At 36.2% G+C, this 19,899-nt stretch overlaps 1 protein-coding gene across 2 annotated transcripts in view; it reads right to left on the bottom strand.

Moving 5' to 3' along the window:
• LOC124364302 (T-box transcription factor TBX20-like) overlaps positions 1–19,899 on the bottom strand; it is an 84,853-nt gene that overhangs the window by 46,526 nt on the left and 18,428 nt on the right. For both annotated transcript variants that reach the window (XM_046819671.1, XM_046819672.1), the window contains exon 2: positions 19,232–19,478. In XM_046819671.1, the coding sequence (XP_046675627.1) occupies positions 19,232–19,478 (247 nt within the window). The remainder of the gene's footprint in view (positions 1–19,231; positions 19,479–19,899) is intronic.

The following is a 19,899-nucleotide window of genomic DNA, read 5'->3' as shown; positions in this document are numbered from 1 at the left end:
TTCAAGAAGAAACAATATACAAGACATTATAATACCTTCCGGTTCAGGTATATGACCCATCACATTAGCTTCTCATTCTTTTGGATATATTGCAGTTAAATAACCCAGCATTGATAACCCCATAGGCAACTTTCTTTTTCAAAGTACAGGCAGGCAAAGGTCACTCACACTGGTTTTGAGAACTAATTTCCACTCTATAAAATATAAAATGTTCAATTATATTTCTAATAATTTTATAGTTTTTTTAATATTCAATATAAAACTACAATTTTTTCTTTCTTTATTTTCAAACAAAAAGAATTGTTGTACTTTTTACTGAAACAAGATATACGTTTAATTTCTATAAATTATTTAAAGTCGTTTTTTATTATAAGAATTGTTTATTGCTGAAGTAATATCATTATCATTGATGTATATGTATTTTATTATATATATAAATATATATATATTATTTATTTTTATTTATTAATATAATCTAAAAACGTTTTTTAATGAAAATTTTCTCCCTTGTTTAGGAATGCTAGAGAATTTGATATAGTTAAACATATACTGCAATGTAATCAATGCTTTTCTGAAAATAAATGAATTTTAAAATTGAATGTGAATTTTTTTGTCTGAATGCACGATATCTCGAAAAATTAAAATTATGTCCTCTGCAGAATTGAAATTTTACATGAAGCTTTATTTCTATATGAGCAACACTGCATTCGGTGTTTTTGTCACTCGATGGCTTTTAGTTGAGTGTTAGCGAATATTTTTACATTGCCTTTATAGGTAAACATGTGGCCTACGAGAAAATATCAGTGAATATAAATTTGTAAACAAACTGCGTACAATAATAACGATTTCAACAAGTGACATTTTTGTGAGAGTAAAACAAAAAATAAAGAGTGGAAATCCAATGTTAAATTTCGGAGACAAGATTTGATTTCATCGCACCCTTGCGTTGTAGTACCCTTCCTACGTCACCATACTTTATCATTTCACGTATCTGTGAAACCTAATTTATTGTATAACGATTTGGATGTATCATGTGGCAAGATATATCGAAAAAGAGAATCTGTTGACTTTACATTATGAATGAAACATAATTTCCATATAAACAAGGATGTGTTGTATAATGGTGCATGTTGAACCATGGAATTTGGCTGAGTGTAAAGGTTTTGCCTATTTCTTTTCTGTATGATTACCTATCTGTATATTTTTTCGCTGGACAACTTGAGAATCAAATCATGTCGTGTGGCATATTTCTGCCGAGTACAGACAGTATGTTACATAGAAAATCAAAGTTTAACAGTTAACACTCCGTCTACTATTCAAACCAAGTCAATTTTATTCGTTAACTTACGTACATTGTAAACTAACACGTCAGTCAATAGAGTACTGAATATATATTTAATATTTCATAAAGACATTGATTAATAAATATGCAGCCTTTTTCTAATATAATTAATCTCTACTTCACTTCTCACATGGGGTGGTAATGAATTATACCACAAGGATTATATTTGAACAGAATAATTTTGGGACTTCTTAGCAGATTTTGCAGTGAATTACTTTATTAATATAAAGTTTTGGTTATTGCTTGCAGGGTATGAATGGATTTTCGTATGTGTTTCGAATTTTAGAAGCTCTTCTTTACGAATACACTCTCGAGCCGCACCAAACCTGAAGCCCTATTGAGATGTATACTTAGGTTTGCAGTATTCACGACTTTTCAGTCGCAAGATGGCACGATGAAACCTCTTCTGCATTTAGAAAACTCTAAGAAAACTAGTTTTAGAATACATTTTTTCTATTTGAAAATACCTTGTAAACGTTCTGGTAAGCTATGATTCCATCTCAAACACGCTGACATTACTACCATTTCTATTTTTTCACAGCGTTATATTAATTTCCATTCCGTTTACTATAATTTAATATTGAATTTAATCCAAATAAATAATTTTAGTGTTAAAATAACGGAACCTCCAAAATGGTTTGTATGATTTATACTTATCCAATTCGTTTAAACGGGGATCCACCGTGACACCCTGAACGACACCATAGAGAATGGCTCATGTCTCTAATCCAGTTCGTCAGGGCGATGTAGGAGGGAGTCTGAATCAAAATATTTGACACGGTATAAACGTCTTAAACAACCCTTTGATGGGGGCCTGGCCGAGGCCGAGCTCTGGGGGGATTGCCGCCGCCAAATGGGCCGTTATAATTGAATGCTGCCCGCGCACGAGCCCGTCCAATTGGCTGATAAAAGACACAAAACCTTTTAAATTGCGTTATTTATTGCCGGAACGACCTTACTTTCGGTTTAATACTTCAGATTATCTGCAGATATAATCGTCTGGCGGGTTGAGTCGAGATGGGACTGATCGGGACATGACGTCACTCCCAGATGAGTCAAACTGCGCAAATCAACTATCAGTGACTGATCATAGCGTTTTCCATGAATCGAACTGGAATTAGGGACACAGGGAGTAATGATTACTTAATTTTTTGATTTGTTGCATATCAATATTTAACGCAAATTTGGCATAATACATGGAGCTAAACGCATCTAAAAATATCACGGTTTATCTCGTTTATTCCAACAGTTGGAGAAAATTATATTCAGTAAATGAAGGCCTGCAACCCACTTTTGAAAAACTTTCATAAAGAAGACATGAGCGATATGTGCTTGTAATTGTCTAGACAGCCTTTCTTGCCCTGAGATTGGTGCTGATTATAATCAATCCTTGCTTGTTATCTGACTTATTGTAGTTCGGTAATAAGGCCGAAATTTGGGGTATATTATTACTCTGTAGCCTACTACGATTTGTGTGTTTATAGATGAAATTCATACGGTTTCTTGTGTCAACCAGCAATTCCATGAATTTTCCCCAACGGTGTTTACGAGGTAGGTGTACGCCACCCCTCGTGTCGCGTAGTGTTAGTTCTTCGCTAAGGTTACGTCCAAAACATTAAATTTATATAGCTCATTTCTTATCTAGATGTACCACGAACAGATAGACAAACATGCAATCGCAGAGAAAAAACGTTTTCAACTTCCTTACAGACCCTAAGAGAAATTGTGTTAGCATACTGAGTGACATGTATCAATTTACGCTTAACCAAATTCCATAGCTATCCATTAGGAATTACATTAGGATTCCGTTTCATGCAAAATTGTAAGTGTTCACATGAAATTGTTTTCGACACATGATTCATTCACGCTTTTGTTAAAAAAATCAGTTTCAAATAAGGGTTCCGGTAAGCAAGCGAGGGTAGTATAATGTAAGAGTACGCTGAAACCAAATATTGCCACCAACGTTTAATATTATTTCCAGTCTATTATACTTTCTTTGTACTCAATAAATAAAAGTGTCACTTGTTAAAATCTCACATGATTTTGTTTACAAGTTTGTTTGTTCAGCTAATGGCTAGTTTCTAGCTCGATAATCCCTACCGATCAGCTAAATCCCGTGACGTGATATGGATCATCGTTGAACTCAGTGTTCCTCATGTAGAAATGAAGCTTTATGCAAAATTTGAAGTTTACATGTCAGTTATTTTGCAGCGTACTGACGTTTTCGATATATTGTGCGGAGAGATATGCAGATAACTACATACCGACTGAAAAGAAATGGTTCCAGTCCCACAAGTGATAGGCTTCACTAAAGCTCAAACAATTAAAAAACGCAGAAGCCTTCAGCGTTTGCTTGCTTTTCGCAAATTTGTATAAATTTATATAAACAAATTCATCTCTAAAGCCAAGGCCTCTTATATTCAAAGTGCGAATAATACTCTTCAAAAGTTTTCTATTATTAACTTTATTGCTCTTAATATTAAAAGTAAACTTAAATGGAATTTTATATAGATAATCTGTGTTAAAAACTAAGTTCTTCGTCAACTTTTGAACTGAGGAACATTTGGAATTATTTTTTGGTGTTCACCGCCCAGTCGAACACGGCGAGGGTGTTTGTACTTCAGAATAGAACATTTGGAATTGTCTGGTGACTGGGACCTAGAGAATATTTTAGAACACAGGGAATTTTGATATTCCTAATTTAATAATTTATCATACGTTCAGTATCGAAAGTTTTAAAATTTCTGAAACAGTTAGCTCCACATACTTCGCCATAAATAAATATTGCATGATTACTGAAAACATTTACTTCGGTGCTTTTTGAAACTTTCCGTCTTATGTTGGTTCTATTTCATTTAACTTACCGTCATAATATCTAAACCTGCACACAGATATTCAATTTTTTTATTATCGATTATCCCTTTTGAGGGTGCCTTATATATGCTTAAAGAGGCTCTTTAATAGTAATTTATCGTTGCAGTCAGCAAATAAATCATAACTTCATCAATTACACTACTGTATATGTTATAAAACTTAGTGAATTGTGCTATTAGTAATAAATAGGACGTACACAAAAAGATATGTAAATGTTCAAAAATTGTAATAAATCTTAATCTTAACGTTTCTCAATTCCTGCGTAGGCAATCTTATTATAACATCTTTGTTGTGAAAGCAGAGTTTAATATTCCCATCGCGTTTCTTCCCTAATTCCCAAGATTTCTGGTAATCTTAAAATTTAAGATGGGATCGGATGCACACGCACGCCCTGTTGTTAAATATACAGCCGCGCCGCACTTCCACAATTACAGTTATTACAGCGCATCGCGGTATTACACCTCGATATAATTGACACCCACCTGGGATTCCCTTATTTACACTATCAATTACAGTAGTTATCAAGCAATTCCAGCTGAATTAAAGATGAGTCTTCGAAACGGTCGGTGGAACTCAAACGATCGGAGCCGTTCATTTCGGGCCGTACAATTAGAGAATAGCGCTACATCGGCCATAAATAAGGGTTTGTAAAGTCCACCCCTTCGAAAAAAGGCTTACAATAAAAGTTGGCAATAAAACGGAACGATGCTATGTGAAGCGGCGATCAGCTGATAGTCGTTCACTTGGCCCCCACTAGGTGTCGCTAGTATCTGCTACATTACGCGCGTTATCGCCTCCCATCTCCCGGTTTGTTCTCGTTCCAGTTTTTTGCCGTTGAAGCAATTCCCCCCCGCCCCCCGAAGGGGGGTGGGGGAGGCAGATTGATTGCGATAAATTGGACGCTGATATTCAACCGCCCCTAAAAACAATGGCGGATTTTCGCGCCAGCGCTCTTTTTACAAATAGGGTGTAATTTTACCATCCCGCGTGCACAACCCCCCGCCACCGCCGCCCCACGCATTGATTCGGACCGGAATCAATTAGCTGTTTTATCCGCACATCGGGACAATAAATACTTCAGTCCAGGACAGGGTGTTCCCTAATCCCTACACCTGCCAATATCTCAGGCAGGTCCCTCCATCGCACGCGAGCCGATGTTCGGGTTTGACAGCTTTTCCGATCCGCAGACAAATTGTTTTCCAAATCCGGCCCTGCCCGCCTGTCTAACGCTGGGATCCGGAGTGATTTTCTTCATCGCAAACGTCCCCCGCTACAACTGTGGTATCAGGAGTTCAGAGGCGGCAGCGGGGCTATCCGGAGTTCAGAGCCGACAGCTGTGGTATCCGGAGTTCAGAGCCGACAGACGACAATCGACTGTGTTAGACCACTTTGTGCACCAGGACGAGTTCCGAGTAAACGGCGTTCTGTATAGGAGGACATAAAAGACAGAGTTTCAGACACGAGGACGGCACTAGTGGCGCAGCAGTAAAATGTGAATATTTGGCAGCGGATCACTCGCTCTCTGACAAACTGGCTTTTGTATTGACTTTTCACTGCAAGCCCCCTCCCCCCATCACACAATACCCCTCTACGTCTAGAACAGATGCAGTAAATAAATAGCTAATGACTCCGTTTTTACCACAACTTTGTCATCGTACAATTTAAACAGTTTGAAGTATCAATATGGATTAGCTTTTTTAAAGAATATGTTATGTGTATATGATTGGCTCAGCGTTAGCAAAGTACCACTCGAGAGGCTGGAAAATTGTATTTTTGTCTCTGTCTGTCCGAACGACATCATGAAAACTGTCTGATTACAGAACTGAAATTTTGCCAAAACTTAATTTCTATATAGGCTACACAGGTCAATGATGTTGCATGTCTCTCCATGAGATTTGGAGTAAATATCTTTTCTATGGAGGTATAGATTATCCATGCAAATTCAGCAACATATGTTACGCGTTATGGTTGGCGTACTCCTACCTTGAAAGGCGTACTCCTTTTTCTGAGTTCACCTGATGTTCTAACTTAGAACTTTTAATCTAAAAACAAAGTCTATCGTAAACGTGCGTTTATTAATAGTTAATTGTACTGTATATCCTTTCCAATCACCCCAAAAGTCTTCAGTAATTATGACTTTTTAATATTTTTGAACGTCTATGTTCTAAGCTATGCATTTATTTATGATGGCACCAACCAATATATTGTTTCATAAATTTAAGTTCATATTGAAATACGATTTTTTCATAGTTTTAATACATCAGCTATTTTTTAAGAGAAACATATACTTGACAGTGTTGAAGCCAAATCCGATGACTCCACACTTCCACTTTTTTGTGCTTTAAGGTGGTGCAATCGATTTTGGGTTGAGTATAATGAATCTTTTGAATATAATAGTCACAATCCTTCAAGATATCCCTCCTGAAGACAGAAAAAGAACAAAAAAATTTGTTTGGGTCACTTCAAGAGAAATTTCAGACATTTGCAGTAGTCATTTTCGGTCTTTCTATAACCAGACTCAATGAAAAACGTCTGATGATAAGGATTTCAAATTTTTACAGTAAGTATGTGAAATACGGTCAGAGGGATTGACTTTTTTTAAACAATAGTAAATTTTCTACTATGTTTAGAATGTTACGGAAAACATTAATTCAATAATTATATTTTGGAAATAAAAATTTTTTACTCCTTCTGGGAAAATAATATTTAAAATTTGAAGTTTTTAAATTGTAAAATCGTATTCATGTGGAATTTATGTTGATTTTTAAAATGATACCGCGCGCCTTCGGATTTTCAGTTTGCTTCCTGCCAGCGTCGCTCTTTGGACCTGAGTTAGAGATAACGCAGATTCAAATCCTGTCTGTGACCTTTTTATTTTTATTAGTACCATCAACCTTGTACGGTATGGACTCTCCCAATTCTTCTGCTTGATAAGATTCTGCACAGTCCAGTGGCCTATGAGGTCAAAGTCAATAGTCAAAGTCAAAGAATGTCTTATTTTACCAGGAGAAGTTAGGGCCAAGAAGCCCTCTCTAAAGCGTAACCAAGGTGACTTCCAAACCACCACCAATGGCTGGGCAGGCGGGCTGCTTGCAAGGACAGAATCGCTCAGCGGTCAACCATCCAAGCAGCAGCCACGCTCCACGTTGCTTGATTCGGTTATCTCGCGATAACCGCCGTACCCGCTACACTGTGCCATTGCGGTCAGATAAGGGTTTAAGATTGGCATCCTCTTTTACCTAACAAATGTTAAAAAATAGCGGAAGTGGAAGGCTGCCTGGCGAGACAGGACGTAGAGGTGAGGTTAGTTGGCATATTAACAGCGGAATTATTGCCCTGCCTAATGACTGCCGCTGCTAAATTGTTTACGATTGATAACAAATCGAGCGGCGGCGGCGGCGGCTGAGCGCGGGACAGTGGTACGGGATAATAGCGACCACTAATCGCCCCCCCTCTCCCCACCCACCCCGGCCATAACCGGGTAATCAGCTGATATTGGAAGTGAGGTTAACCCAGCTGACTATAAACAATGGTGCATTATTGAGTCCGGTAACAATTAGTAAGATATACGCTGCGCCGCGGTTCGAATATTCACTTTCCCAATTAATGTATTGGACTGTGGGATACGTTTTGATGAATAGCGTTATACATAGAATGCTTTCAAGACGGAAGTTATTATTTAATGGACTGGTAAGTTCATATAGTGGTATGTTAAATTACTATTGTTCTAAGCATTAAAAAAGGATTGGACATATGGTTTTAATGCTTTATTTGTCCCATGTAAGAATTTTTGTTTCGTGAAAAATATAAAGTTTACAATATTATTTTCGTTACTATTATCTATAAAATATAGATAGGTTTGACATTAAACCTTCAAAATATGTTTACTTCTCTATTCATATAGTTGTTTTTTTTTTGTAATATAGGAACATTTAATTGAATATGACGCATTAATTTTGAAAATGCACCCAAAATTAAAAAAGGAAATTTTATTGAAAACTCCTCAACATAAAATTTCATTTACGTTGTTTTTGTGAGAATCTCAAGGAAAATTTTAATTTGATGTTACAACAAACACATACACTATGTGTATTAAATAACCACATCACAAATTATGTAAAATCCATTTAACTTCAATTGCTGCCTCAATTTTGCAAGGATATTGCCAAAGGAACGTTTTATTGTTTTACTTAGAACTAAATATAAAAAATAATAGTACAAGAATTATTGAAAATGTTTTTTTTACGCAATGGTTCTCTAGATGTACTAGCAATCGAGAATAAAAACGGCGCCGCGTCAATATTTTACGTTATTCCGATAATGTTATGCAGGAAACGAAAAAATATGTCGAACTATTCCTACTAAACCTGCAGCATCAAAACAGCCGCTCCACCGTTTCAGTGCTGATTGACTAATATACTGCTCTAACACATTGAACATCATAAGACCAGACGTTGGCACTTACTTATGATCTCGTTGTAGATAATTAGTTATTCTCGTGTAATCCTTCTACTTGGCCTACTCTAGTTCCTGATACTCTAGTTTCTGACGTTATCACGTCCAATAATTTCGCGTCACGTGTCACGTAACAGGCAATTTGTTAAGGTTGCACGTAAAATGTCAAGTATGTAGCTCATTTCATTATTTACAGATCGAATACAGACTGTTGTACGTAACTTTGTGTATGGCCCAAGAGAAATTATTGTGTCTGCCTACTGAGTGAGCCAAATTGTATGGTTGGACATGCACCATCATGAAACTCATTAGTATCTATGTAGAAAAGAAGTTTTTTTTTAATGTTTCTCGAGATAGCTTGCTACACGATACATGTTCTTGTTCATTAAATTGGGTTTTCGTAACAGTTTTAAATAACAAAAGACTACACATGTGAAAGTTGGGCTACGTGTGTTAATAAGTTCCGTGTTAAAATCACTTATGAGAATACTTTAAAAGTCTGAATAGCACTTTGAAATATTCTGCTATTTTTTCGTGTCATCATGGTTCCCGAGGTAAAAATTCGCTAACGCTCAGCCAAATCTGATGGAGTGACAAGTGAACTCAGTGTTCCCCGTATAGAAATGAGGCTTCGTGTACGATTTCAAGTCTACGGGTTAGTTCTTTTTCGAGATAACTTGCGGACAGACAGACAGAAATAACATTTCCCAGCCTCTCGAATGATAGGCTTAGCTAACGCTCAGCCAATAACTGCGTATTAAACAACGCGTACTCGAGTGAGCGTCCTCGCCGCTATAATATATACGGGCAAAATCACGGTCGCCGCCCGAACAACCTCATACAACAACAGATGGAGCGGATAAATAAACACAACGACAGGCAGACTGACTAGCGGGCCCTATTAGGATGTAAATGTGGCCGTGATTGACATAGGGGGTTGGTTGCCGGGTAACCCTCTCCCCCTTCATCCCCCAAACCCTCACTAGCAGCCCTACAGCGGTCCTGCCATCTTTTGAATTATTTACACTAACGCGTTTGTGTGAAAAAAAAACAGCAAGTGCAGTAGAGAGAGGGGACAAGCGCCGCCTTGCGTGAACCGCCCAGATGGATCTCGCAAATGAAAATATTGTTTCACCTGGAGTAAGAAAGTGTTATATAAAATATTAGACTAGTAAGAGTAACTTGGCACACACGCATCTTAATAGGCTAGTCTTATAGTATCGCAAATTTTCCCAACCTACATACAGTTTCAGTTCCACAATTAGGTTTGCAGGTTTCTTTTTGCAGATTCAGTATCGTCCTCACTGTTCACCCCAATACCCAGTGCAATAATGATAACAGATTGACAAATACACAAAATGTATACACGCATTACCTTTAGTAGGTCTAACCACGAAGTAAGAGCCTATAACCTTTTACCGCTCTATAATTGCAAATCACTCAACTTAGGAAACCTGGTTTGGTGATAATAAAATAGGATCGATGAAAAAATATAGCTAAATTTCTTAAATAATGACTATCATTAATTTTATCGATTTATACCGTGTAGAAAATTTTATAACACGATTAAAATCTGGAGGATACTTCTGTTCAATTCCGAAGAGCCATAATCAATGAAGTGGACTCAAACTGGCAGAACCAGTAATGCACATCCGCAGGTGCTTGAAAGAGGCGGAGCTTTATCGTGATTGGCTGCAGTTAACCAATGAACTGAACAATGAGCGATGAATACGCCTTGTCACAGGCTACCAGTTTTCTGTAATCTGATGCTGACTTCTTTAATACTGGAAGGGCAAGTAATGGACTATCGCAGGTGATGGTGAGGAAATAAAGGTGGATGTTTATTGCGATTGCCTGCAGCTTAAAAATCACATATCCACAGACGAATCAACCATAAATATTGCTTTAAAATAACTCCTCGTAAACTGCCATTTTTTTATGAATAATGATTTATCACCTTTTTTACCAATTTCGCTTTAGTATTTTGCTACTACAAAAAGGATCTCCACATTGAAAAATACTCAAGATTTTTAAGTTTTTAGAAATTTACTGATGTGCTTTAAAATAAAAAAAGAAACAGACAAAAGCGAAAAAATCGGCTGCGTAAGCTGGAGCTTATTTGCTCGTAATCTTACGCATGGCTTGAATTAATACAATTAATTCAAGAACATTGTGTTTTCTTTGTAAGGTAACCCCTGATTCATAGTGGACATTTACGCCAAATGATAAGAGAAGAAAAATCAATTACTAATTTATTACAACCATTCTAAACTTTTTATATTTGTAAAATAATGTAATGCTTTTAATTAAGTGTAATATATCACGCCTTCGATCTAATATATCCCATTACTTGAATACAAATTGTGAAATATTGTGTCTGGAACTTTTCAAAATACGTTTAAAACTTGCATAGAGAGAAGTTAATGTTATCGTATTATCTGGCACCTCAATCTGGCTTCATCAGTGCAAATTCCTAAACACGGGCTAAGCAAGTGTTTTGATTCTAACTAAAACTATAAGGTACGTATTATATAATTATACGAAATTTCGTGAATTTATCTTACCTATTCACTTGGTATAACTCAAACATATAAAAATTAGATAAACACAAAAATTTTGTTTTACAAGTTAAGAAACATCTTCGCTAAAACACATATTTTAATGTTTTCATAACTGTTTAGTCGTAATATATTATGTGTCATATCCGTAAATTTATTGTGAAAATGTTTGGATAAAAATATGTTGGACGGTTATTGCTTTCTATTTCTTTTTTTCCAAGCCCTTGGCAATTGGCAGAAAAGGAACTCTGTACTTTAAGCATATACTGTGCCACTGCATACAATGTTATTAATTTTTTCAATTTCAATTACACCTAGAAACAATAAATGCCGTTTAAAGTTTAAACAACTAGATTACCTTATTTTACATTTATTTTAAAGTAAAAATAATGCATTCAAAACTGAAGAGTTTTAATTTTCCCCATAATCTCTTTCCTATTGTCGGATTTGTACACCATTTGTACAAACCTCACACCAGGGCAAGAACTCTGAAATCAAACTTAATATTTAATACTTTACCCTTAGTATGTCCAGGATCAAAACATTAAGTCATGAAAAATGTGAAATCACGCGTTTATCATTAGGTCAACATAAAATATCTTTTCTGGTGAAATTCGAAACGAAATGTTTCTACGATATGAGACCCACAAAGGCTATCGTAAATATTATTATATATATCACAGTTTAAAGTCATATTTAAACATGTTTTAGGTCACAATATAAATGTTTAGAATTATTCCTTTAATAACAATAGCCGACATTTTATGGAGATAAAGTTGACTTATGTAAACATAGTTTTTTAATTATAAAGGTTTCGCAAAATTTTTTTGGATATTTTGTCCTAAAACAATATCAATATCTCAAATCCAAGGCTAATCAAGAGATTTCAGGTCTTAAAAATGTGATAAATTACTACTTACGTATCAAATGTTAATTGTGTAACACAGGTATAGAATAACGTCAAGAACGCAGCCAGGAAAACATTTTTGGAGGGGGAACAGAGAGTAAGGCCTCCCCACATTTGTTCCTTAAAACGTCCTTGACCCGTTTCTTTGTTGAGAACGATCTTTCAGCAGTACATGTCAGTAATACTGAATTATTTAAATAATAATAATAATCGTTTACCAAAAAATAATAGAACAAGTTTCAAATTGGGGGGGGGGTTCGTACAGCTTGGACCTACTCGCTGGCTACGTCCCCAAATGACGTAATTTTTACATGGTAATGTAATGTCCAAATACAAGGTAATATTAACATGAAATTTTTGATCTCTATTAATTTAGTATAAGTAGTTCGATATCCATTAAAAACCCTTTTCTGTAGATCGGAATTGGAATAAATTATATCCTACTTGATTTGGAGTTTACTGATCGCATCTGGTTGTTATTACGGTTAGGCTCGGTTGTTACTATGGGATGTTATAACGACCGGACTTAAATGTTACTATGGCTTGACTTGTGTATTGTTACACATGAACTTGGTTGTTATAGGACTGTACTTGTGTGTTACTAGACTATGTGTGGTTATTACTCTGCTATGGACATATGAGTAAATAGCTAACTCCATAAAGTGTTATAAATGTTTAAAACAAATTTCTTAAATTTAGTTCTGGATTTCCGCTTCTTCTACTCGACTGTATCAAATGTACAATCATTCAAGGTCTGAGATACAATGCATAAAATAAAGATACAATATTTATCTATTATTGAAATGCAAACTTTTGTATACCACAAATTTTTATTAATACAGCTCTCCTTAATACAAAACACGTTCCAAGGTTGTAAAACAAACAACGAGACAAAGCGAACGAGATACCAGAGACAATAAAACGAGACAACGTATCGACCAGCTAGAATCGTTGGGCACGCATCGCACAAGTTCGATGATAAATGGGCACATTTTATTAGCTTTTCGTGAACGACGGCCATCGTTTGTAAAAATAATAAACACACAGTTCCATACTCGGGATTCAGTTAGATGTAATTTTCACCCGAAGTAGAATCATTAAATACGTTAAAAAGTTTTTAAATTAATTTTTTAAATAAGTTGTATGCTAGAAGTTCTTGAATGCCACAATAATTTATTCAAAAATTTACTTAATTTCAAAACAATATTTTAGTTAGGAATTCTCTTTGTGGTCTGTTTCCTAAATTCTAAATGAATGACACAGACTAGTTTAATAGGTTTTCTGAACCTATCTCTACTCCCAGTAATTTAATTGTTTTGTTGCAAATACCAAAAACTTGTTTTACTGTAATTCGGACTTCTTAATTATTTAAGAATTTGTGTTTTAATTTTTTATTATTATTTTAATATTACTATTTAATAATTAATTTATTATTTAAGGGTGGCGCACAAGAAATGAACTTCCTTCCACTGCAAATGACATATCTGCATTTGGGGTTTAGTTTCGCCGGCTCTTTTACTGTTTTTGTCCTTCCTTATAAGCAATTTATTTGTTTTTATGCGATCTTAATTAACTAATGGCAATAAATCATTTTTGAGAAAGTAATAAAATGATTATATTCTCAACTGTTCAGGTCACGTGGCACTAGAATGACAACCGTTAATGAAATCTGTGACCCTAGACCTATAATGTATTATTATCTCTTGCATATTATCCGTTTTTCAGCTACTAGTTATATAATTTTATTTAGTTCATTACAACGTTGATGTTCCGAATAATTGCCTGAGCGTTAGCGAAGCCTATCACTCGTCGAGTAGGGAATTTCCATTTTTGTTTGACAGTCCGCTTGATGGTGGGTGTGCACATATAGACTTGGTACAACTATAGAGTTCGATTATGGAGCATGTCACTCCATGGAATTTGGCTGAGCGTTAACGAAGCCTATCACTCGTCGAGTAGGGAAATTTACAATTCTGTTTGGCAGTCCGCTTGATAATACGCATGCATTGATAGACTTGGTGCATCTATAGAGTTCGAGTATGGTTCATGTCACTCCATGGAGTTTGGCTGAGCGTTAACGAGGCCTATCACTCGTCGAGTGGGAAATTTACAATTCTGTTTGGCAGTCCGCTTGATAATACGCATGCATTGATAGACTTGGTGCATCTATAGAGTTCGAGTATGGTTCATGTCACTCCATGGAGTTTGGCTGAGCGTTAACGAGGCCTATCACTCGTCGAGTAGGAATTTTATAATTCTGTTTGTCAGTTCGCTTGGTGATAGGTGTGCATTCATTTATTATATATTTATAGACTTGGTGCATCTATAGAGTTCGATTATGGTACATGGGTTTAATAGGTAACCATGATGGCAACAAGAAATAACATTTTTAAACATTATACATACATATAAGTATACATTTTTTAAACTCAATATACTTATAAGAGGTTTTAACATGTGACGTATTAATACGTGTAGCCTAATCAACCCAACACATTGTAGAATTGTATTAATGTAAAACTGGTTTGAAGCCCAATTTAATAAACAAAAATGTGAATGTATCATGTGTCAATGTATTTCGAGAAATATTTCATCTCTAGACTTGAAGATTTGCATGAAACTTTATTTCCACATTGACAAGAATGAGTTCTACGATTTCACATGTCCAACCATGAAATTTGGCTGAGCGTTCAGGAAGCCCATCACTCAGTAGGCTGACATAATTTCCCTTTGTTTACAGGGAAGTGTAATAATTGCTTTGCCGTGTGATTGTTTGTCGTTTTATCATTGAAATTTTGTCGTTGAGTGAGAAATTTTGCATTGAACCTGAGCGAAGCCTGTTTTGCGACACGTGGTGTAGAGTACAGAATAGCACCCGTATATTCCAATTTTATCTTATAACATTGAATTTGACAGGAATCAAACGCGAGGGCCAACTCTGGGACCTAGATGCTATGGCAGAACTGAGAGAGAGAGTTCAAATAACAGACGTAATCCAGCCATCTTCGTAAGCCCCCCTCCCCCAGCAGCCTGGCGCCGGAGCGAGGATTGGATTGAAAATATTCATAAAAAGCCGTTAAAATAATGGCTCTACTGTCGGATAATCCCGCCATTAGCCGCTTGTGTTATCAATATGCGCGCATCGTGGCAACTCAGTCGAAGTCAAGGGTATGATCACTTTTCAGCCAATATTGACTCGTATGGTCAGTTAGTATTCACCTTAACGGTCACCTGTAGCCTATAGGCTTCTGATGATTGACCCCTGGATATGATCATTATTGACTCTATAAGAGATCTATAGTAAAATTACCTCCATTATTCTCAATATGAACTACGTTAAACTAGTAGTTGAACTATGGTAGATATATCATTTTAAAGTTATAATTAATACTGATCCAAACAGCTTTTAGTTTGTATGTTTCATAACTATACAAACAGTACATAGCTTACACAAAAACACTTAAAGCTCTAAATTCACCACTTTTGATCAGAGTGTATAACCGATAATGATTCGGGGAAGAGGCTACTTTTGACATACGTTTATGTCAATCAAGTATTGACTCGTAAAGCCACTATTGTCTCATGAACCCACAATTGACTTGGATACGGCTACATAAGACCACTATTCATTGTAAATAAGACAACTATTGACTCTGAAATGATGCAGCTTTACAAAAACGAAGTTGATTTACTTTACTTATAAAAGTATACACATTCATTTGCACTAAAAACTGTTCACTCAATTGAGTTTGTCTTACTTAAGATTGGAATCATAGTCGATAGTATCATTAAAACACATCTTGATTTTATGTAATGCCTGAATTCATATATTATTTCAGGTAGAATTTTTTCTCTTCGTTGACTCTAGATATGTAGAGAGATACAAACAATTTTCAAGACCAAATATGCAAAGTGATGGAAATATAACACAACTTTGAAGAAACACACAAATATCTCATGCGCTACTGCTATGAAACTAGAATTTCATGAACCACTTTTCTCTGAAATGCATTCTTAATACAGCGCAACAGACGCACTTAAAATAAATTGTTTAACACCACTATTTTCTTATAAAATTGAAATTAATTTCAAATCCAACAGTTAGTGAATTAAACAATCTCATAATTTCGCCACATCTATTGCCTTTATATTACAACATCTAATCTAATCATCAACCCTTATGTGGAATATTACGGAATATTTTATATATATATATATATATATATATATATATAAATTTGTATAAGTGGCCTATACAAATTAAATAGCCTTATTTAATTTCAATAAATAATCTATCGCAATATATATACTTGCTCCGGGTTCGAGTCCCGGCGGGTGCAAGTACATTTTGGGATATATATATATTTTATTATATATATATATATATATTCTCCGAAGAGATGAATCTGACCCAATCAATGCCAACCCACCACTGCGCAGTATGGTGCTCTTAATTAAATTACAGTCCGGTGCTCTTCATTTGCAATTAACTCAATTAGCCACTTCCATCAGTAGAAACATGATGAGGACAATTATTGGGCCATTCAGAACAATAAAAGAGAAGGCGGCCGGTTATTGATCCAAAGCAGGGGGAGCAGCCGCTCGGAAATGTTTATAACGCCGGCTCAGCCCTGAACAGATTGAGATCATTTTCCGAAGTCTCGACCCGTCACTAAGTGTTCTCGTGAATGGTCAACTCAAGGTTCCGCCTTGGAACCCCCAACTTCCAACCGAGCTCTGCTCCAATTTTCGTGTCGTCGATGCATTTGTGTCGCTCATTTTTTGCAGTCAAGTAATTATTTTATAGAGAAAAGTATTGAAAAATAAATAAAATTACAGATTTGCATTAGAAATCTCTCCATCATTAATAATTTTTGAATAGTTCTAAAAAATATTTTATTAAGCCCTGCTCTTTTAAAGATTTGACGAAGAGTATAGAGCATGAGCTTAACTATGGGACTTGAATGGTACCCTAAAAATTCGAAAGGTGCAATATTCAGCGCTTATTCAGTAAATACTGCAAGATTCACGAATAAAAATTGCGGAAGATTTGTAGGCATCCAAGCAGGGATTCATACAGAAACATTGTTGGGCTCCTTAGCCTGGGCCATTAACAGATGCGTGATTGTCTATCACTTTTAGTTCTAATGCCATTGTTTGTATACTAGTTATTAATATTTTAGGTTATGGTATTTGTAACATTTACTACTACTACTATATAATACATAGTTCTGATATTATAAAGTAAAAACTATTTAATGACTATGTTCTATGCATGTATATGTCTTTGAACAATAAATATTTTGATTTGATTTGGAAAAATATTTTGCATTTAAATGGCCATTAACCTTTTTAGCATTATAAGAGCAAAAAAATTTGAAAGAGATAAAAAATCCCAAACTTTTTGCTTAAATGAAACGGCACTACGCACTCACTATCCATAGGCCTATTATGAGATAGTGCATTGGGGAAAGAAGTAAAATTAAAGTATAATAAATTTCATAAATTGAAACTTTATTCAAGGAAACATCAGCAATGATGTGTGGCCATTGGGCTTCTTCAAATTTTTATCGTTGTAATTAAAGAATGATGCTAATGTATGAAGGCATGCTGATGTTTTCATATAGCCTAAGCTATTGTATTATTCAACCCTGCAGTACTAGGTAAGGTCCATCATGATCTTGAAGAATCATGATCTTGTAATATAAATAGGGTGTATGTTAAATAAGTTTTGAAGAAGAAGAGACTTCAGGGCATCTTCTGCCAAACGGAAGATTTGACAATTCGAAGTTTTGAAACATTTTGGATGCATGCTGGACCAAATGGATCTGCCAAATTTCAATGCTTTTCTAGAGGTTCCCACAACTCCTGCGATAATGCGATAACTTAGCCGCAGTGCAGGAACTCTCTCCAAGGTGGAAATCTCCAGGAAGACTTCAAGTCCTCTCTCTGAGCTGACAACAGCCTACCGCTCGATGCCCATCGCTTCCTCCCTGAAGGCCGGACGACGGCTCGCGTGCCAGCGAACATAGCGCACGGACGCGGATGTCAGGCGGACAGGTGCTTCCTTCGCCAATCCGACCACCACACTCCACTGCCCCGCTCGTGCCCAAACAGCACAAAACACCGGAAGGAAGTGTCACTGCTGCCGGCACTTTGATTTGCAGTGAATTACGCTACCTGATAGCCTAATGTCAACAATTTCGGTAACATTTGTCAGCCAAGTTTCCTGTTCCTAGGATGAACACGCTGTTGAAAGTCTATCATCAATCTCAACTCAGTAACTATGTAACTTTTTCCCTATTTTAATACAACATTGCCAAGACTGTTTCAAGACAGAGGTGCTTCACATTTAGAAAGAAGAACCCTGAAGAAAGATGAAGAAGTTTGAGCACTTCTAGACGAGAAGGGCCTTCTCTACGTTAAATCCGAGTGGAAATCCTGGGTATTTATAAGAATACAATAATAGAAAAGGAGAAAATGATGTGACACGAAAATGAGAGGTAAGACTAAAAATACAGCACCAGCCAAGATTTTGGGCAAGAAGAGTCCAAGTTTCCTGAGCTTGGGATGGATCGGTACCTTATATACGCTGTTGAAGGGAGAAAATGGCATGTCACGAAAAAGAGATGTAAGACTAAAATACAGCACCAGCCGAAGATGTTGGCCAAGAAGAATCCAGAAGGGTTTAAAAACTAACTTTGTTGACAAAGAATTGACATCAATAGAGGACCTACTTATTGTTACCCATGGTTGGATAGATCCATTGGTTTACCCGTGGTCACCGCATAGCTACCAGATATGCAACATCTACCGTGGTTGTTCCTTGGATCGGTGACCACCGGGCAACCATGTCTTTTGTTGGCAGCCCGCCTTCACGGTCTCTGGTGGTATTTCGGAATGACCTTTGAGCAGTTAGTCCCAAGATTAAGTGTTAGAGAGGGATTTTTAGGCTCTACTTCGTCTGTTAAAATAAAAAATCCTTAGCTTTTTGGCCTATTTTAAGATTTTTAAACAAAAAGAACCCAGAAAAGCATAAATACTGGCTTTGTTGGAAAAGAAAACTACTTTTTTGAGAAAGAACTTTTGACTGACCTCCCAGTCTTGGTGATGATCATCTCGGTGCCCAAGTCATTGAATTTGTCCCAGAGCTCTTTCGTCTCCAGATGGCAGGTAACGTGCCTCAGCTCCTCACAGTTAAAGCGTTCCTGCAGTGCGGGGTTGGGGGAGGAAGATATCGGGTCCTCTCCTGGGGTCGAGGACGAGATCTCCGGGGGAGTGTCACGATCTCTTCGCCTGCCAAGGACTGGACTATCACGCCGTCTTCGGCACACCGCACCATCTGTAACAAGGCATTGAGTAATTTATTATACCATGAACGGCATGCCTTTACAATAATGCACAAGTAGGCTCATATTTTCTTATTATGAATGCTAACATTTGTTCACAGTGACTTCTCCATAGTCTACAGTAGATGTCGTACGGGTCCAAGCAAATTTGATATTTCCATAAAATTTCAATTAAATTATTTTTCATAGAATGTGGATATTTGGTTATTCCATTTTCTATTATAGGCTTAAGTTGTGAGCTTTAATCGAAATGGTTTGAGACTATAAAAGCCACCTTTAAATCCAAATTGAAGACGAAGACAAGATACAAGTTCTTGGATTGTAGTGTTTTAAGTTTTGTAACAGAATCATAGTATCAAAAATTACTGGACTTTCGAGACCTTTCGTACATCTCAAATTACGTAATTGTTTACA

This window comes from Homalodisca vitripennis, chromosome 6, assembly GCF_021130785.1.
Source record: "Homalodisca vitripennis isolate AUS2020 chromosome 6, UT_GWSS_2.1, whole genome shotgun sequence".
In the NCBI taxonomy this organism is placed as follows: Eukaryota; Metazoa; Arthropoda; class Insecta; order Hemiptera; family Cicadellidae; genus Homalodisca; species Homalodisca vitripennis.
Note: the sequence above shows the minus strand (reverse complement) of the source record. Positions and strands in the feature narration are given on the sequence as shown.